This window comes from Bos taurus, chromosome 21 (assembly GCF_002263795.3).
Source record: "Bos taurus isolate L1 Dominette 01449 registration number 42190680 breed Hereford chromosome 21, ARS-UCD2.0, whole genome shotgun sequence".
Lineage (NCBI taxonomy): Eukaryota > Metazoa > Chordata > Mammalia > Artiodactyla > Bovidae > Bos > Bos taurus.
In genome coordinates, this window is record NC_037348.1 from 58209761 (window position 1) to 58231152 (window position 21392).

At 40.4% G+C, this 21392-nt stretch overlaps 1 protein-coding gene across 9 annotated transcripts in view; it reads left to right on the forward strand.

Annotated features, from left to right (window-relative positions):
- UNC79 (unc-79 homolog, NALCN channel complex subunit) overlaps nt 1-21392 on the forward strand; it is a 299827-nt gene that overhangs the window by 173651 nt on the left and 104784 nt on the right. For 5 of the 9 annotated variants that reach the window (XM_024982113.2, XM_059879353.1, XM_059879352.1 and 2 more), the window contains 6 exons: nt 2803-2960; nt 7249-7430; nt 9491-9692; nt 10335-10514; nt 11933-11998; nt 20392-20678. In XM_024982113.2, the coding sequence (XP_024837881.1) occupies nt 2803-2960; nt 7249-7430; nt 9491-9692; nt 10335-10514; nt 11933-11998; nt 20392-20678 (1075 nt within the window). The remainder of the gene's footprint in view (nt 1-2802; nt 2961-7248; nt 7431-9490; nt 9693-10334; nt 10515-11932; nt 11999-20391; nt 20679-21392) is intronic. The other 4 variants (XM_059879351.1, XM_059879354.1, XM_024982110.2 and 1 more) reach the window with 1 other exon arrangement.

The following is a 21392-nucleotide window of genomic DNA, read 5'->3' on the forward strand; positions in this document are numbered from 1 at the left end:
CATAGCATGAGTATGAAGAAAAGGGGCTTCCCTGGTAGCTCAGCTCATAAAGAATCCACCTGTAATGCAGGAGACCCTGGTTTAACTTCTGGGTCAGGAAGATCCCCTGGAGAAGGGACAGGCTATTCTTGGGCTTCCCTGGTGGCTCAGACGGTAAAGAATCCACCTGCAATGCAGGAGACCTGGGTTCGATCTCTGGGTTGCGATGATCCCTTGGAGGAGGGCATGGCAACCCACTCCAGTATACTTGCCTGTAGAATCCCATGGACAGAGGAGCCTGGTAGGCTACAGTCCATGGGGTCACAAAGAGTCAGATGTGACTGAGTGACTAAGCACAGCACAGCACATGAAGAAAAGAGATCACTGGGGACCATCCGCATTTGAGGGTGTGCAAAGAGCTTGCAAAGGCTTTGGGAATGTTAAGATATAATACAGAACTTCCTACTGAAAAGTTTGTTTGAAGAGGAGGGAATGATCAGACACTTAGAGGGGAAAAGAAGTGGATGTCAAGTGTGTTTTGAATAAAGACGTTTGGAACATTTATGGTCCATAGAAAGGAGTAGAGGAAAGGGAGTAGTTGGTGGAGCCAAGTCCTGGAAGGCAGGCACATGAGATCAAGAACAAGGGTGGGGAGAAAGAGGAGGGATGCCTTTTCCTTTGAAAGGAGATGCATTTGCAGGAAAAGGAAAAGTGTCAAGGGGATCATAACAAGTAACTAGAACCTTAAGAATAGTACATGCTGATGTCTTCCTCTGAGAGGGAAGGGGCGATAAAGATTGAGTTGGGAGTTTGAAGAATATGGAAAAAGTGTGGAACAGGTTACATAAGGGAAGCAGTAAGGCATCAGCAAGAAATCATCAAAGAAACACTAGCCTTGGGGCCTTGCCGAGGTGAGCTGGCACCTAACTGTGATGCGCCAGGCATGTAGGAATTTGTGGATTTTTTTCACCAGTACTCTGGGGCCTGAAAGTGGATAAAAGTAGGCAATGGGTTTATTCAGGAGTGGGAATTAGTGCTTTGATTATGGTGGAAGGTCAGAGGGATGAGGAATTCCAGAGGATCAAAATGGTTGACTCTGGGATCCCTTCTAAAACTGGAGGCAAGCGAAGCCAAAAGAGGTTTGACATTTGGGGGAAGAGTATAGAAAAGAGGGAAAAATAGCCTAAGTCAGGATCAGAGGTGGGAACTGAATGTTCTCAGCCTTCCTGAGGGGAGGTCAGTGACTCACCCAATAGAGTAAGATAAAGGCCACCATGACTGAGGAAGAGGTGGACCTGTGAGACCATGGCTGGATTCACTAGAGACATTGGCAGAGGCTTGGATGAGGAGGAAGTCTAGCAGGGACCACATTCAGCAGGGAAGGGAGAGGGGACAGGGCCCTGTAAGTAGATGGCATGGGTTTCAATAGAAAGAGGTTGGTAAGAGAAGGCCTGGAGGAAGCCATGGGAACCAAGGATTGTGTGGAGCTAGTGAAGACTAGGATGAAGACTCATAGAGAGGTTAAGGGGAAATTGTGTTACCAGCAAGATGTCAGGTTTCAGCTAAGATGGAGGGGGAAATATACTAGTTTCCTAGGCTGCCCTAAGAAATGACTATGAACTGAGTGGCAAAAAACTTTATAGTCTTGCTTGGAAGTCAAATGTCATGTTGATTCTGGTATTAACTTTAGAGCCAAAGAGGAAACAAAACAGAATAAACCAAAGTGAAAACAAACAAAAGCCATACTTTAGATAACTGAATAAAAAATTTGAAAATATTATTACTAAAAATATGCATTCAGGATTATTCTGGCATGTATTGTTAGGGACTTTGCTTTAACTTACTAAGGTGTGTTTTTGAGCAGTATTGGTCTGATTTTAGGAATGGCAAGTATTCCTAAGGTGTTACCAGGGATGCCTCCCCCTTTCTGTTTGTTTTCCCTCTCTCGTCTCCCACCCCTCTCTCCCTCCCTGCACATTGCTTAGCCTTGTTCCCTCTGTGCTGGCTTTCAGCAGGCTGCCCCTGTGAGGTGGGACAGGGTGGCCGGCAGCTCTAGAGCCACATCTCACTTTATTCTTGAGATTTCAGAGTACATACCAAAGCCTGGAAAAGGATGCCAGCATTCCCGTGCTTGGTTACATGCCCACCCCTGGACTAATCACTCTATTCATTACATTGAAGTATTCTGATCAGTCTGGGCTTTGTGTTCACTCTTGGGATAGAGAAGATGGGGGAACTTGATTAACAACCCTGCCAGTTGGTACAGAGGCTGTTCTTAATAGGAAGAGAGTTGTTTGCTAGAATAAGAATAAAAGGATGCTAGGCAAACAAAACCAATAAAATTCTCCAGATTTTCACTATAAGAGCATTTGCAAAAATCACTTATCACCTCATCATCTTAACATAACTAATATCAGTTATTATTTAACAGTTATTGTCCATTTATGTACCTGGATTTATAATATACAGTTTAAAACTTTATGTTAACATGCAATGTTAACCGGTAGCGTTTTTCTGTGTTCTTATATATAAGTAATTTCTTTAAAAAAAATTAACATAGGAAAGGGCTTCCCTGGCAGTTCAGTGATTAAGGCTCCACCTTAATGCGGGGGTTGAGGGTTCGATCCCTGGTTGGGGAACTAAGGTCCTACATGCCACAGAATGCAGCCAAACATTTAAAAAGAATTAACATAGAAAAAGAGTGTATCAGAGCATCCCTACCAGCCATCTGTTAACGACACTTCCCATAAATTAAGATAATAAGATTTATTTCTAGAAAGTTTGTTGTAACTGTAACCACTTTGCTTTTTCTTGATTCCCCAGCCTGTGGAGAGTCGTCAAATCTGAATTCTCCCAGCTGTCTTCGTTGGCAGTTCCTCTCCTTCTTCACGCTTTGTCACTTCCTCATGGTGCTGACATCTTTTGGACAATCATAAATGGCAATTTCAACAGCAAAGACTGGAAGATGAGGTTTGAAGCAGGTACCTCTGTATTAGCTTAAAAATTCTCTCTGGTTCACCAGGTAAACCAGATGTCCAGTCATGATATCTCTTTCCGGCCCTTCCTTTTCCTCCCTTCTTTTTAGAAGGTGTTGTCCTGCTTGCTAATGTTCTTTGTTGGCTCTACTTAATTGAGCTTCCTTGATAATAGAATTTTTCAGGATGGTCCTTAGGTAGGTTGACCCTGTCTAGGTTTGTCTAAGATAGTCCCAGTGAATGCCTGTTGTCCAGAAGTGCTTATTAATTGTACCCCTGTTTACTCTCAAAGGGGTTCTGGTGTGAATGGTAGTCAGCCTAATGGGTTACTTGCAATGGAATACCTGGAAATGTTCACTTAAAATGCAGATTACTGGGCCTCATCCTAGACCTACTGCATCAGAATTTTAGGAGGTGAGGCCAGAAATCTATATTTCTAACAAGTTCTCTCCAGGTAATTCAGTGAAGTTTGAGAAGCTCTGCTGTTGTACTCTTGCCATTGAAACATCAGGGACCAAGTCTGCAGTGATGCTTGTAATTCCTAGTGCTTAGAATGGCAGGTTCCTAGAGGAACAGGGTATGGAACGAACCTGGGTGTGTCTTAGTCTTATATCTGCTGGCCTCACTGTCACTCTAATCTGCTGGTACTCCCACTCTCAAGGGGTAGCAAGCAGGGTTGGCACACCACAGTGTGCCTGATCAGAATGGTTCGGTATATTTTCAGTTCAGTTCAGTTCAGTCGCTCAGCCGTGTCCGACTCTTTGCTACCCCATGAATCGCAGCACGCCAGGCCTCCCTGTCCATCACCAGCCCCCGGAGTTCACTCAGACTCACGTCCATCGAGTCAGTGATGCCATCCAGCCATCTCATCCTCCGTTGTCCCCTTCTCCTCCTGCCCCCAATCCCTCCCAGCATCAGAGTCTTTTCCAATGAGTCAACTCTTCACATGAGGTGGCCAAAGTACTGGAGTTTCAGCTTCAGCATCATTCCTTCCAAAGAAATCCCAGGGCTGATCTCCTTCAGAATGGACTGGTTGGATCTCCTTGCAGTCCAAGGGACTCTCAAGTCTTCTCCAACACCACAGTTCAAAAGCATCAATTCTTTGGCACTCAGCTTTCTTCACAGTCCAACTCTCACATCCATACATGACCACTGGAAAAACCATAGCCTTGACTAGATGGACCTTTGTTGGCAAAGTAATGTCTCTGCTTTTGAATATGCTATCTAGGTTGGTCATAACTTTCCTTCCAAGGAGTAAGCGTCTTTTAATTTCATGGCTGCAGTCACCATCTGCAGTATATTTTAGTGTCTCAGAAATTTTGCAGAGAAATGGAAGTTCCATCAGGTGAGTTAATTATTATACCTTGAGTTTAGTTCCCTAACATCTGATCCCCTCAAGGAGTTCTTGCTTTTAATGTCCCATGAATCCCAGGGCTGGTTTATTTATGTGACAGCATATGATGTTGTATGAAATTAGAGTAAAACTTTCTAGCAAAAGACTACATGGTATTGACAACATTTTATAGACATTTGAATACAAATAAAGCAGATAAATATCTGATTATATTGCTTTTCTACGCAAAAAGTTTTAATAGGTCTTTAGATGCCTAGAGAATAAATTTCAGAGTCCTTAAACAGACATTCAAAGATTCCCATGGTCTAACTGCAAGTGTTTGCAGCCTTATTTCTCACTTTTCTTTCTACATATACCATTGCTATTTCTCCATTGCTTTTTGCTTTTCTTCATCCATGTGTTGACCATTCTGTGCTCTCCCTCTGAAGTCCTCTTCCATTCAAGTTCAGTTCAGTTCAGTCACTCAGTTGCGTCTGACTCTTTGTGACCTGATGGACTGCAGCATGCCAGGCTTCTCTGTGCATTGCCAATTCCTGAAGCTTGCTCAAACTTGTGTCCATAGAGTCGGTGATGCCATCCAACCACCTATCTCATCCTCTGTCATTCTCTTTTCTTCCTGCCATCAATCTTTCCCAACATCAGGGTCTTTTCTAATGAATCTTTCTTCCATTCCAGGTCCCATTCAAATGCCACCTCCATTTCATGAGTCTTCAAATGCCCCCATTGAGTTTCACTTTCTCTATTTGTTCAGTGGAAAGTCATTTCTTTATCCTCTAATCTCCTGTAGCATTTTATTTCTACCTCGTTAATGGCAGTTCTAGCCTTTTACATTACATTTCTGTTATAATTGTACTTGTGTTATCTCTTTTAGTTGACTTGACTTTGAAGTCGAGATCTGAGACTCATTCACATAATTAGTCTACTTGAGAAACCATAACAGAATACCATAGACTGGGTGGCTTAAACAACAGAAATTTATTTCTCATCATTCTGGAGGCTGGGAAGTTCAAGATCAAGGCTCCAGCTTATTGGGTTCCTTTGTGAGGGTTCTGTTCTTGTCTTGTAGATGACTGCCTTCTTGCTATATCTTTACATGGTGGAGAGAGAGAGAACTCTGGTCTCCCTTCTTTTTATTATAAGTTCACCAGTCCCATAATAGGGAGCCTACCCTCATGATGTCATCTAAACCTAATTACCTCCCAAGGTCCCACCTCCAAATGCCACTACATTGGGAATTAAGACTCCAATATCAATTTTTGGAGGGGACACAAACATTCAGTCCGAAACAGTTCATTTTTCCATTTACTTCCATCTCCCCCAAGTACTTAGAATGATCTCTTTTGTCTTAGAATGAGCTCTTCAGTCGCTCAGTTATGTCTGACTCTTTGCAACCCCATGGACTGCAGTACACCAGGCTTCCCTGTCCATCACCAACTCCCAGAGCCTACTCAAACTCGTGTCCATTGAGTTGGTGATGCTATCTAACCATCTCATCCTCTGTCATCCCCTTCTCCTCCTGCCTTCAAGCTTTCCCAGTTTTAGAGTCTTTTCTAATGAGTTGGCTCTTTGCAGGTGGCCAAAGTATTGGAGCTTCAGCTTCAGCATCAGTCCTTCCAATGAATATTCAAGACTGATTTCCTTTAGGATGGACTGGTTTGTTCTCCTTGCCGTCCAAGGGACTCTCAAGAGTTTTCTCCAACACCACAATTCAAAAGTATCAATTCTTTGGCGCTCAGCCTTCTTTATGGTCCAACTTTCAGATCTGTACATGACTACTGGAAAAACCATAGCTTTGGCTATGTGGACCTTTGTCCACAAAGTAATGTCTCTGCTTTTTATATATAAAATATTTATAGGTATATTTTATATAACAAATGTAGAATGATCTTAGTTTTATATATACATATATATATAAAATAAATGAATTTATGAATTTATTGAATAAGTACTATATGTACTAGGTACTATGGGAGTAACAAAAATAGTATGTGAACAGATTCCTGCTCTTAAGAGGCTCCTAATTTAATTGATGTGACCAAATATAAACATGTAAGAGGTTAAGAAACTATAAAGGTACAGATGTAATTCAAGATCACAACAAGAAATATGTCATATAGCTATATATGAACACACAAATGCCATAGGTAAGTGAGTTGTAATTTTGCAGGTGTTCATGGGATGCAAAGGACATTCTAGAAAGTCAGAGTGACTTTACAGATCAGTAGAATTTCAGCAGCAAACTCTTTAAGGATGATAGAGTGTCAAAAAGTGGAAAAGAATAGAAGGAATATTCTTTCTAGGCTGCTGGAACAGCTTAAATAAAGACCTGAAATGTCTTTGCATGGAAGTATATTGCTTTACTAGCTACTATAACTTTTATAAAGCTATGTTTAAAGAGTGGCTGGAATAATTCAACATAGATTTGCAGAATAATTAGAACGCTATCAAGTAAGGGTGCATCTATTTCATGGAAGAAATATGTGGCTTCTGTAGCCCCAGGAAGTGGTTGTCATATCACTTCATGACATGCTAAGAACCTAGAGCTAGCCCTGGCGGGCACGTCCCGTCTCCCTGTGTGGTCTGCAGAGCCTCTGTAGAACATGTCTGCAGAATCTCTGTAGAATGGACAAGGAAATGAACATAGAGGCATTTTGAAGAGTTTGAAATATGATTGGAAGTTCAACAAAAGTAGAGAGCATTAAAGAAAAAACACCCAGAACTAAATCAAGGCTGCCTGGCAGAAAACTACTGCACTGAGTAGAAATGCTCTCTGCCACACAGATAAAGCAGAACACTCAAGAAGGGTGGCATTGAAATTTCCTCTTGGTGTTTAAGATCCGTATGAGGGCACCCCGAACTAACTTTATCCTCTGTGGATTCATTTCTCAGACTGTCTAAATAAATGTCATTTTTTGTTGTTGTGTGCCTTTGATATTGCAGTGGAAAAAGTGGCTGTAATTTGTAGATTTCTGGATATTCACTCAGTGACCAAAAACCACCTACTGAAATACTCCCTGGCACACGCCTTCTGCTGCTTCCTGACAGCTGTGGAGGACGTCAACCCAGCTGTGGCTACGAGGGCCGGTCTCCTGCTTGACACCATAAAGAGGCCAGCACTGCAGGTGATGTTCCTGCCCTGTGATGGGCATTGTCTGCTCCGCATATGGCACTCTGCTCTTCTGTACCAACTCACTGAGTCATTTGTCACATAACACACACAAAATGCTGCTGCTGCTGATAACACCAGAATTTTTTTTTTCTGCTCAGAGAAGGACTTTGAGAGATATTTACTCATTGGTGACAACTTTACTTCTCAATATAATATCAATACAACTTCATAATAACTACTTTATTCCATCCTTGTATAGCACATTATCCTTTCTTAAGTGATATCCTGCATTTTTCCCTTTGATTCTTATAAACCCCTGTGATAACTGAAAGATAGACTAGTCATTATCATGGCCATTGAATCCAGGGAATGAACCTGAGGTCACTGTCCTGGGTCATAACTGTAGACTTCTTGATTGTCATGAGGCTTTGCAACTTAACATTTCACATTTTGTGTGCTAACATTCTGTGCACTGTATATTTTTCCACATTCTGTAGTATTAAAAGTTTCAGTGCTGTATTCCTGCATGTCCCTCTCCAAATTCTCAAAGAACATATGTCTAAGGAAGTCTTTACTAGTCTCAGCTTCCAGTTTCGACACTGGAAATTTTTTAATTGGGAACAACATCCTAGAACCACAACATGTTAACAGACCTCTTGTTTTCTTTGTTGATTCTTTCTTTTCAGTTTTTGTCCCCGTGCTGCTATCATTTCTGCCAGATGCAGTATTGTATAATTTTTTGTATGTGGCAGACTTTTAAGCTAGGTTGGTTTATTTTCTACCATTCAACTGACTCCAGAGTGGGAAGAAGTGAAAAGTGAAAGTGTTAGTCGCTCAGTCATGTCTGACTTTTTGCAACCCCATGAACTGCAGATTGCTAGGCTCCTCTGTCCATGGGATTTTCCAGACAAGAATACTGGAGTGGGTTGCCATTTCCTTCCCCAGGAGTCTTCCTGGTCCAGGGATCGAATCCAGGTTCCTGCATTGCAGGGAGACTCTTTACCACCTGAACTGCCTGGGAAGCCCCAGGGTGGGAAGTTCTTGTCATTAAAGCTAGATGCTAAGAGAAATCAGATGAATGATAATATAGATCAGAGCAAAATAAGAGAAGGTAAATATGCTGCTGAAACAAAATGCCACAAATTAACGTCAGAGAGACATGAAATGTGAGACCTGGAGAGAATTGTTTATCCTGTTTGGTACCTTTATTTTATACTTGAAGAAATGAAGTCTCAGAGAGATAATGTGGCTTTTCAAAGAACACAGAGTGAATTCAGGGGAGAACCAAGTTTAGACCCTCCAAAGTCCTGTTCTGCTGTTTTTCCACATTAGCATATTGTTATTATTAAAAGTAACAATAATGGGAAGAACCAAAATTTGTGAAACATGTATTGTATTTCCAGGGCAATGTATTATAAGTGTTCCATCATGTATTACCTCATTTAATCCTCACAATAACCTCTTGTGTGTTCCAAATTTACAGATAGAGAAGTTGAGAGTTAGAAAGGTTAAGTAACTTTTTCAGAGTTACATGGCTAGTAAGTGGAAGTGCATCTTCTTTTTGGTAGGAAAAAAAAGTGTGGGAGAGCAATTTCTCCTAATCATTGAATATTCCTTAAATTTTGACTTAGAAATTTGAGCTACATGTATATTATTGATTTTTCCTGATACATTGTATAATAACCACTTAATCCATATATCCTCAAACCAATTTTTTTTTAATGCCCATAGTGTCTACTAAGAGAATCATACTTCCAAAACTACATTTTAGAATACACATAGACAGTAGACGGTGAAAGTCGTTTATAGTATTGAGTATTCGGAGTAAGTGGTCATTATACAATGTATCAGAAAAATCAGTAATATACATGTAGCTCAGATTTCTGAGTCAAAATTCAAGAGATATTCAATGATTAGATGAAACTTCTCTCCCACATTTTTCCCCTACCAAAAACCCAATCCAAGAAGATTTCAACTGAATCATTCTCCGTTATAAGTGTGTATTGAGGAGGCTGCCTTATTTCACTTTGCTTAGTGTATGTACATCTGACTTTTTTTTAACCTTTTCTCCAGGGTCTGTGTCTTTGTCTTGACTTCCAGTTTGATACTGTGGTTAAAGATCGACCCACAATATTGAGCAAGCTTTTACTCTTACATTTTCTCAAGCAAGATATTCCTGCTTTGAGTTGGGAGTTCTTTGTCAACAGATTTGAAACGCTTTCTTTGGAAGCTCAGCTACATTTGGATTGTAACAAAGAATTTCCTTTTCCTACAAGTAAGCAAAACAAAGAACTTGCTTTAAAAGTCAGTTCCCATTCCTGTGCTTGCTGGATAAGCTGGATTCTCTGCATGTAGTTTCATTTCCCATTATGGAAACTACCTTGACTTCATATACTCAGTTCATCAAATGTTTATCGAATATCTACTGTTGTAGTCTGCAGGTTAATTATTTTCTGGCACTTCAACATCAAAATTCTCATTTATTTGAGGACCAATGAGAACCATTTGTGACTCTGTGTTCCTTAAATATTATTCAATCATCTGTTTATGTTTGTGAGCAACTTTGTGAGATTTATTTGTACTTTGTAAATTTACACTTCCTTGCTTAGTAATTAGTTACCTGCAGCTCTAAATAGATGGAGGAAAGACTTTGGTCACTCGACTATTTATCCAGTGATAAAATTAGATAGTTTAACTTTACAATTTAAACAGAAAAATGATAAGTGATAGTTGAAACAGGTAATAGTTACATTTTTTAAAATATAAATCTTATCATAGAGGGAGACAGATGAATGAGAAGTGTATCCATGGAAATGATTTTTAATATTGAAAATATATGCATATGGATTGTTTCAGAATAGTTGTATATAACTTAGCTAGTTAAGGAAAATGATCGCCTCTAATTCCTTTTGCAAAGCTATCACTGCTGTGAGGACCAATGTCGCTAACCTCAGTGATGCCGCGTTGTGGAAGATCAAGAGGGCTCGTTTTGCAAGGAACCGCCAGAAAAGCGTGCGTTCCCTCCGAGACAGCGTGAAAGGACCCGCGGAATCCAAGAGGGCGCTCTCCCTCCCCGAGACCCTAACCTCCAAAATCCGTTGAGTATCTTCTTCCATCCTCCCTTTAAATCTGTTTGATGTCTTTCTGAGGCTGACCTGTCTTGTTGAATGTTCAGAGAGTAATGTACTTAGCAAACTGAGCCCCTTCAGTTGCACTGACCTTCACGTTCCCTAGAGGGTCCCCCCAGGTGTATCGGTGCCCTGGATGGCTTTTCCCGGCTGCTGGTGAAGCAAAGCCCTGATCCAGCAGTGGGTTGTTTTGAGACTTAGAAGGCAGCAAATCCACTGATGCATGGCCTGAAATGCAGAAGAAGCATTTGTTCCTGAGCCCTAGAATATGAAGGTTTCCACCACTAGTATCGTAACCTAAGAGCTTCCTGGATGAAACTCTGACAAGACCCAGGGCAACTAAGAGGGGAGAGTGGAAATTTGGAATGCATGACAAAGGCAGCCAGCAGACTCCCAGAAACCAATAACAATGGTGTTTTCAAAAAAAGAAAAAATCAGGCTGAGGAGAAGTTGAATGTCTGCCCTACTTCACTAGATAATTTATAAATAAAAATAAACATCATTGCCATCTAAAAAAAAAAAGCCATATATTATTGTTTTCCAAAGGTCTTTCTTTATATAGTAGTTTTAAAGAAGACAAAAAATTATCAAATAACTAGATGAACTGTAACGATTAGCAATGGCTCACGAATGACAAATAATTAAAAATCATAACTGTCATCATATTAGTGAATGAGTGCATTAAATGTAACATTTATGAAATGATTTAATTTTTAAATAACTGTCGTGAAGTTAATAGCACCATAAAACATATTTTTTTATCCTGTCAGAAGCTGAAATGTTTGCTTTTTCATTGGCATTTCTTAGAAGACAGCTTTATGTGACATAACCATTTTTGATCATAAATATGATTTTATTTTGTTTATTGCATTTTCTCTATTTTATGACAAGCTATGGAAATGTGGTATTTTGAACTTTGGAAGAGTCATTGAAAGCCCTTTAAGCAATCAATAACTCAGCTTTTCAGGCAGCAAAGATAATAAGAGATGGCCATTTAAGAATAACCTCTAGCAGTATCAGGACCAGGTGAAACTGCAGCAGATCCTAGAAAACAGTACTTAAGTAAATTACAATTTCTATATGAATTTCCCAGCTCTTTTATTTAACTAATCAGTTTGGGACCTAAAGTTTATTTATTGATATTTCTTGTTCATTGATTCACATGACGATTTTTGAAGGATAAGAATTGAAGCCACATTGAAGGATGTTCTTTAGATTCAAAGAAAACCACAAAACTTTTAGGACTAAACCTCTTGTCTGTGATGTTAATTACAAATAAGAAAGCACAACTTGCTCCTGCTATCCAATGCAGTTAGCGCTGAGTATGTTTTCTAGGCTCAAGTTGTTTTTAATGCTTATTTAAATAGAGTTGTTGTTGATTTTTAAGCTGTGAGGTTGACCAGGCATGAGCAGTCTGCTCCAGCTCTCGGTGGGACACCCGAACAGACGCCAGGTGGGTACTTCTGACGTTGAAGGGCCGTGTGCAAGTGTCTATCACAGGTGGACAAGGTAAAAAATGAGGTGTCTCTAACTGGACCTGATTGATGTAATTATGATTGGAAAGCTCCAAGGGTTTCACCCCAGACACTCAGGTGTGTGAGTCCCTGACATGGCAATTCTTTCAATTTTCAAATTGGCAGATGACTTTTAATCCTGTTAACTTATGGTCCAGTAAGAAGCATCCTGTTACCCAAGGGGTGTGCACTTTTTCCCCCGAGAGCCAATATGAATAGAATGATGCATAGCACTTATATTTGTATGTGTTTTTACACATAGAAATATTACTTTCATATATATCTGCTCTAGGAAAAACATTTCATTTACATTTTAAAAGGTTATACATTTAAGCCACCATCATTCACTCATCCCCTTAGCCATTTCTGATTCTTTGCAACTCTCACATGCATTTCTATCTCTCAGAGAAAGGAGGATTTCCATTCTTTAGAGGATCATATTCAGCTTGGTAGAGGGTAACTAACTATCTTTTGATATTTTGATAGATAGTTTATCATAAAGTATCTTTAGGGTTGAAGGGATGCTGGCAAAGCTACTACAGACCGAATGTTATCTACACACTTAATTCTGTGCTTGTTGGGAAAATTGTGGAGATTCTGAGTACCTTCCTGTTTGTCCAAAACAAACCTGGTTAACTGCCACCTATGTATCATGCTATACAATGTCTGGTTTTTCATCTAAGAATAGTTTTAAAATAAACTTTTCAGAATGGTACCGATACTCTCAGAAGGAAAATTTCAAGTAAGAAGACATTCAAGAATGTGTTCTAAAGGGACTTCCCTGGTGATCTAGTGGTTAAGAAACCACCTGCCAGTGCAGGGGACATGGGTTTGATCTCTGGTCTGGAGAGATCCCACATGTGGCGGGGTAGCTCACCCTGTGTGCCGCAACTCCTGAAGCCCGTGCATTCTAGAGCCGGGGCTAACGCAGCACGAGGAGCCACCACGGCGAGAAGCCTGCCCGTCACGGTGAAGAGTAGCTCCCGCTCACTGCAACTAGAGAAAGCCCTTGCCTAGCAATGAAGACCCATTGCAGCCAGAAAATAAATAAATAAATTTATTTAAAAAATAATCTGCTAGAAAGAGAACCAGTGAGGGGTGGGAGAGGAGGAGAAGAGAGAGAGCCCCTAATATTAGGAATGCAAATGGCAGATGTTCGTCAAAGTGTATTTTCTCTTGTAAAACTCATGAGATAAAAGGGACAGCAGACATGTCTCAGAGTCCCTCTTCTTTGTTTTTTTGTTTTGTTTTGGGCTGTGGTGGGTCTTCATTGCAGTGCATGGGCTGTTCGTTGTGGAGCACGGGCTTTAGAGCGCACAGGCTCTTTAGCTGAGGTGCTCCGGCTCAATTGCCCCACATCATGTGGAACCTTTCTTCCCTGACCATGGATGGAACCTTCATCCCCTGCATTGGAAGGCAAATTCTTAATCACTGGATCACCAGGAAGTCCCCCTCTCTCTACTTTGTTTTAGCATCACTCAGGCCTCAACTGTGCTGAGGTTTTTGTTTTTTTTATTTAAAGAATAAAAATAAGAATTTCTGACCCTGTGTGTCATTAAAAATATGAAAATCACTCCTTTCCTCTTCAGTTAACTCTTTTTGAGATTGGTTCTTATGGAATTTCATAAATTATCTTTATCTCACTATATCTTTTCATCTTAAGGCTTAGTTGAAAAGCTAGTCTTTATTATTACCCATTTAAACAATCCTATCTGGAGAAGGAAATGGCAACTCACTCCAGTGTTCTTGCCTAGAGAATCCCGTGGACAGAGGAGCCTGGGGGCTGCTGTCCATAGGGTCGCACAGAGTCGGACACGACTAAAGTGACTTAGCATGCATGCATGCAAACAATCCTATCATAGGAGTCCTCTCACATGTCTTTGGAAAAGCATATACATATGTGTCTTGAAGTTAAGCTTTTAGGTGTCTAATTGTCCCACCAAAAGTGATCAGATGGAAAAAGGGCAGATGACAGCATTGTTTAAATTAAATAAAAAGCTGAGGCTTCTAGAGAGGTAATTATATGACACCACCATAAGCAAAACTTGCTTAGATTTGGAAACAGATGGCTCAGCTTTTAAGGCAATTTGAAACTAGTTTTTCATTTTTGCATTATTATTTACTGAACACTGAGTGTTTTACCCTGGAAGCAAAAACACGCCAGGATAATCATAAGATTGTACAGGGTGGTTTAAGATAGTAATTAAATAGAAACCAAAGACCTTGCTGTTTAAGGAAGATACTTTTGTTTGGAACAAGTAATGAGCGCCTCTGTGCAAGACCTCTTATTGATTAGGCCCGAAATAAGGCAGATGTCCTTTAATTATGCAGCAAGACTTAATTTTAGTTGATATTTAGGTCGAAACTTTTGGCACTGGATATACAGTTTATGACTCTCTAATCTTAGCCTTTATATATTGCCCAGAGCAAATTTTGCAACAGAAACATGCTTGTAAAGAGGGGAAACTCTGCAAGGCTACCAAAGAGTTGTGTTATTCTGTTGACTTTTTTTATGAGTTAATAATTTTTTTATTTTATTTTTAATTGGAGGATAATTGCTTTACAAATTTGTATTGTTTTTTGCTGTACAGTAACATGAGTCAGTCATAAGTATATATATATTTATCTCAAAGACCTCTGTGCATATAAGTAAAATTCATAGACTGTCATAGCTGAAACATTAGAGATATGTAAACATTCTCATTTTCCAGAAGAGGAAACTGAGGCTTCCAGAAAGGAACAGGTTTCACAAACTTGTTGATGACAGATCTGGATCTCAAGCCCGCATGTCTTGATCTGTCTTGCAAGACACGTATGGTAATGCTAGCAGGAAGGAGCTCAGCACCTTCATTTAATCCTAACTGATGAAATACACAATTTCACCTGCTAATCCGAAGTTGGTGTAATTATAAATTATATATAAGCTGTTTTTTCACTGATGCTTTGAGAATTGGGAATTCTTTGTTTTCGGTGATTCAGAACACCTTTTGAATAGTAATTGAATATAATGCAGCAGTTACATAATTGGACAATACTGAAATGTTATCAACCCCATGGGAAACTTAATCATATCTTGTTCCCATCCCCTGGAATGAGTAATTAAATAATAGTAGGTATATAATGTTAATAATAAAAACAGCAAGAACGTTTATATATGTAGCGTACTTCTTTATAAAGAGTGTTTTTAATGCAAATTATCTAATTTCAATTTCACAACAATTCTGCATATGCATAAAGTATTTTTTCCACTTTATATACAGACAGGAAAACTGAGGGCATGAAGGGCTAAGTAATTCTGCTTGCCTAATTTGCTCAAGGTCACATGTAACTAATTAGTTAGAGACTTGAGTCCAGGAGACTTGATCTGCTTTTCTTTCCACTAAAGCTACCTCTCAATGAGTTCGTCTACGGGTATTCCTGTCTTAGGGGACGTGAGGACACCAGTCTTGTCAGGGAGCTGACCTGGGCATTCAAGCCCGCTACAGTGTGATGTAAGCCCATGGGTGTCCAGACCAAAGGATCTTCCTGAATAAGAGTCACAAATCGGTCTGAAGAGCCAATCTAATCCCTAAAGGGACATGGATACTTGCAATTCTACTCCAACCTAAAGAGAAATCTTAAGCTCTCTTGGTCTGAATTTATATCAACAAGAGAATGTACTTAATACTGGGAATAATAAGTAAAGCTCTCGTGCATTCCTGCCTCCCTCTTAGCGTTCAGCCTAGAATTCCAACGAACTTCTCTTGAGGCTCTTTCTTTTTTTTCTAGAGGTGGCTAACAGTTCATGTTTTCACTAACTTGCAAAATTGGGATCTTCTCGACCCAGGGATCAAACCCGGGTCTCTTGCATTAGAATTTAATTGTTTATATAGGAATGCCCTTGTCTGAAATGATAGTTTTGGAAATGAGAGTTTCTATTGAACAAAGCATTACTGGGCACTTGCTGTACTAGGAGGAATGTAGAGATACATCAGAAATTTTTATACTGTCCACTTGCTTATAGTCAAGTAAGAGAGATGAAGTGTGACCATAAGTGAGCTCTCATCTCCAGAGAAAGTGATTGTACTACAGGTTCATTCATGTCAACTGCGGTGGGAGGAGAGCTGGACGCAACAGGGAAGGTCTCGTGGGCAGGTGACTTCTCAGTCAGGCTGAGACAGGTGGGTAGGAGGTAAATCATAGTGATAGATGTGGGAGAGAGGCAGGGATGGGAAGCATATGCGGCTTTGCAGTCAGCATCTGGCCCCATCTTTCCAGCCCTTCTGTGGCTTTGTGCATACACAACAGAACTGCTGTGAATGAAGCCTCAAGTCGAATGAATGAGCTAGGGAGATCAGTGAGGTAGTGTCGTTAGAACTGCCAACACGGTGCAGGCTCATTTATAGTGCTCGCTCGTTGGTTTCTCTGGACCGAATGCAGAATAAGCTCGTGGAAGCCTCCTTCCACCACCTAATTGCTACTTGTTGGTTTGTCACTTGCTGGAGGGGTCAGTGAGTTGACCTCCACAGAGGAATGTTCTCTATTTCCTTACCTACTTCTTTGCTCTTTGGGGACTTCATCCATTTTTCTCCCATGTAGAAAAGATCTGAAATATTTACTTAAATTCAGGGCACTTAAACATTTACAAGTAATGAACATCTACTATGTGTCAATCACTGCCCCCTATTCTGTGAGAGGCGTAAAATTTGGATAAGACATATTACTTACCTTTGAGGAGTCTTTATTCTTCCCTCCTTTCTTGTTTTTAGAGATTTATAGAATTTAGGGGTCACAGTTGCTGAGAGGAGGGTGGGCATATTAATAAGAATGGCTCCTGGGGGCCACATTCATGGGATAACGTTGGGGGTGGGGGTGGAGGGCCACCTTGCAAGGTGAATAGAGCACCATGAGAGAAGGCACGAAGGTGCCAGAGGCTGGCTCCATTCTGAGGCCCAGAAGCAGCCCAGTGTTTATGTAAGGATGCCGAGCTTCTGGGATGGAGCAGCAGGAGATGTCTGGAAAAGCAGATCCTGATCCTGCCTGGTTTCAGATCTTCTAAGTAAATAAAATTGTATTCTACTGTGGCATTTCAATCAGTTGCGCCTCTCTGTGGACAGATCGTGATGGACCCAGTCCATGTTAAAGTTAGGCTAGGAATCATTCTGCCTCTACGACAGTAAAGATGTTTACATTTTTCTTTGCAAAAAGGAGAAAATCAAATCTCTTAACATGTTCAATCTCTATAGTTAAAACAGATTTAAGAACTTCATAGACTAGAATTCAAAAGTAAACATGTTCATCGTCACACTTTGGAGAAAATATTATAGGCTTTTAGTTTTAAAATGGAAATTTTATATCCTTTATAGATAACTAAACCAGTAATATTATCTTTATCAATAAAGAAAGTTTCAGCTTTCCTAATCTCATTTTTCTTAGGGGTTTGATTAAGGTAACTTTTCTTAATGAAGAGTGGTGGCAATCACATTCTTACAGTCCTTTAAAAGAAAGACAGTATACGAAGTGTAGACTTTCAAAGTCCTCACTTGGAGGAGTGAGTTATTGGAACTAAAAGAGATTTTTTTTCACTTTATGAGAAAGGTTCCATTAACCAGTTCTTTTGTCAATACAGTTAATGGTTTGTTAAAGATCACTCACTGCTCAGGGAAAGCAAAAAGCCACAACCTTAAAGCTGAGCACTGCAGATCAATGAAGATCAATCTAAAATGAAGATAGGACCTTTGTGAAATGATACTTAGTCACTGGGAGAATATGGTTTGATTTGAAACGCTAAGGTGATACACTTTGAAAATGATTATCTACTTGCAGTGGGGCGAAGAGATTTGAAATATTTAAAGTTGAAGTCTGATGGTTTATTTTCTATACTCAAGGTGATAGAAGGAAATGGGGAGCCCATGTCCTAGCTGAGCCTTGTCTGGAGCTCCCTTTCTTCTGTTTGAATTCCCTGGACTCTCAGGTCTAGACAGCAAAGGTGCATCTCCTTCTTGAATGCTCCTCAGTTCTATTTTTAACTTTGGGGCTTTGGAGTCTAGCCAGTCTGGACTTGGAGGTGGCCGAGCAGAACTGAGTGATATCATACTCTCCTAAACCTTGCCCCCCAGAGCTACGATGAATTGAGGAATGAACTTATAGCATCATAACAGCCATCACCTGCTGCTACAATGGCATTGAACCCTGCAGGGCGCCTAGAGTCTCACACTTGTCAGGTTTTGGCCCAAACTTGCCCAAAGCAATAACCTCCTTCTAGTTATAAAGTAATAATACTCTGAAGAAAAAGAAAATCAAGATTGAATATTTTTCAATGCTGAAAAGATAGTTCTCTAAACTTTTAAAATGAGAATTTGGTCTGATCTTCTATTTCAAACATTTAATTATAATATACATCAGTGCTTTATATTCATGACCTTTCATGAAATAGGATGTTCCACGTGAATTGATTTTTTTTTTTCTGGTGGCTCATGCCTGCCTAATGAATAATGATATTAACAACTGACTATTCCTGCATGTGAAACAGCATCATAAACAAATCTTTAGGTTTTATTTAAATAATTTTTTGATAAAAAAGTCTCTAAAGTACACTGCACATATTTATTCCTTCATGAACAGACTATGAGACAGAAAATGTTGTTAATGTTCAAGGGTTATAGTGAAGTTTGTTAGGTGATTTCCCCTATATTAGACGTTCTTAGACTTGGCTGATTCTGTGACCTTTTCACTCACTGCCAAGATCCCATCTTAGGGCATCACTTTTGAGCAGATCAACATTCTGATCATCTGGGGAAGACTAGACAACCAAGCACATAAACGGTAGTATGTGCAGTTTCAAACTAGTAAACTTGGAATTTGACAGAGAAAGTGTTTAGGCTCCAGACAACTAATTTCTGTGGTCCCCAGAAAACATTCCTTCTATCTTGTTTCTCTTGGTTGGTCCTGGAAGACAGATTTTTGACAGATCAGTTGAGGAATTAAAGAATATGACTGACTATCTAGCTGTTTGTTGTATCCTGCATGCTGTAATTTAAATGGATAAAATCAGTTTGCTGTATAATGATTTGTAACCAAAGCTTGTCATCATTTAGAATGTTTTCTCTCAGAATGAGAGATGAGAATGATGTGTGCTCGTCTAACCCACCAGGCAAAAGCTTTGTTTCCAATTCAGAAATTCTCATGTCAAAGGAAGGAGAAGGATGCAGAGAGTATTTTGAATAAGGCCCCAAATATAAATATAGGAAAGCAAATCTCACTTTTCCTTCCCTCAAAGTCCTAAACTAAAGGGCAGAAAACAAGGGGAGACAGGGTATAATTTCTGACTTTAAGAAATAACTGAGAAAGTCCATGTCAGGGACCTGTTCAGACGTGATTATTTGTTAGGTTAAAAGTAAGTTAGGGGCTGAGGTATTTTTTCTTTGCATGTGAATTTCAGCCCACCTTCATGTGGCGTGTTTCTGTTTTTAAAAGTTCATGCTTCTTTCTTTCTGTCTGTGCCCTCCCACCCCTTGTGTGCTTCTCATTACATACAGCAGGAATTATCATTTGCTATTTCTAATTTTGAATGTATAATTCAAAGAGTACACACTGCTGTTATCTCAGAATTTGGAGAAGGAAACTTTTTTTTTTCTGCCTCAGCTGATTTTTGAACATAACTGAATGGAGATAATAATTTAAACAAGGTAACCCAATGGATGTTTTAGTTGCTCAGCAGATTTAATGAATATTATTTTGTGGTTATTCTTACCTATTTATTTTACAAAGCTGGAAGGAAAATGTCTCTTTATTAAGGTAAAACTTTGCCAAGGTATTTAAAAGTTCTCTAAATGTAAATTGCGTGTAGGTATTTGTCTTGCTGTCAGAAGATAACTTTGCTTTCTACTGCCATGTTTTTATTTGCATTCCCTTATTCTTCCCAGGTAGCACTGGTGATAAAGAACCTGCCTGCCAAAGCAGGAGATATTAAGAGACCCGGGGTTCGATCCCCGGGTGGGGAAGATCCCCGCGAGGAGGGCATGGCAACCCACTCCAGCATTCTTGCCTGGAGAATCCCATGGACAGAGGAGCCTGGTGGGCTACAGTCCATGGGATCGCACAGAGTCCAACATGACTGAATCGACTTAGCACACATGCATTCTTCCCAAATTGGTTGTTGATACAACAACATAACTTCCATCCTGGGAGCAGTGCTTTGCTTAGTAGGGCATATTATGTCTGAGTTTGTCTAGAACAGACCTTTAAATATTTAGAGGCAGCAGACAAAGTGGTGCTTGATCGATAAGTGAAATTTGACTGTAAACTTACTTGTGGGGGAGCCACCCACTGATGGCCTTTCTTGTACCGACAGGACAACAGTCCCCTGAGAATGACAACACCATCAAGGACCTGCTCCCCGAAGACGCTGGAATCGACCACCAGACAGTGCACCAGCTGATCACAGTGCTCATGAAGTTCATGGCCAAGGACGAGAGCAGCGCCGAGTCGGACATCAGCAGCGCCAAGGCCTTCAACACGGTCAAGCGGCACCTCTACGTCTTACTCGGCTACGACCAGCAGGAAGGCTGCTTCATGATCGCGCCTCAGAAAATGCGCCTGTCAACTTGCTTTAATGCATTTATTGCAGGGATTGCCCAGGTAAGTGGAAGCTTTCACGAGTCATGTCGTTAGGCTTTTAGTCCAAACGCGTCATTAAATTCCATTTAGCCAACACTGGTTGAGCGTAAAGCTTTGCTCAAGTTACTTTACTGTGTCAGTCATTCAGTTGTGTCTGACTCTTTTGTGACCTGTGGGCTGCAGCCCAGCCAGGCTCCTCTGTCTATAGTAGCCATTTACTTCTCCAGGGGAATCTTCCCGACCCAGGGATTGAACCTGTGTCTCCTGCATTGCAGATGGATTCTTAACCTTCTGAGCCACCAGGGAAGCCAGGGGTGTATAGAAGACATCAGCAGCCTGATAACATAAAGGGAGTTGGGGATTTACGGGGGTGGGGAGGGGAGTATACATAAAACCTAGCACTTAAGAATTAAAAAAAAAAATTATTTATTTATTCTTGGCTGCATTGCTGTACGCAGGACCTCTCTAGTTGTGGTGAGCCAGGCTGCTGTTTGTTGCAGTACACGGCTTTCTCATGTTGGTGGCCTCTCTTGTTGAGGGCACAGGCTTGAGTGTAGGCTCAGTAGTTGTGGCACACAGGCTTAGCCACTCCATGACACGTGAGATCATCCTGGGCCAGGGATCAAACCTGTGTCCCCTGAATTGGCAGACAGAGTCTTAACCACTAGACCACCAGGGAAGTCCAAAACTTAGCATTTCAGTCATTTTTCAACTGTAGTATTCAGTTGCAGTAAG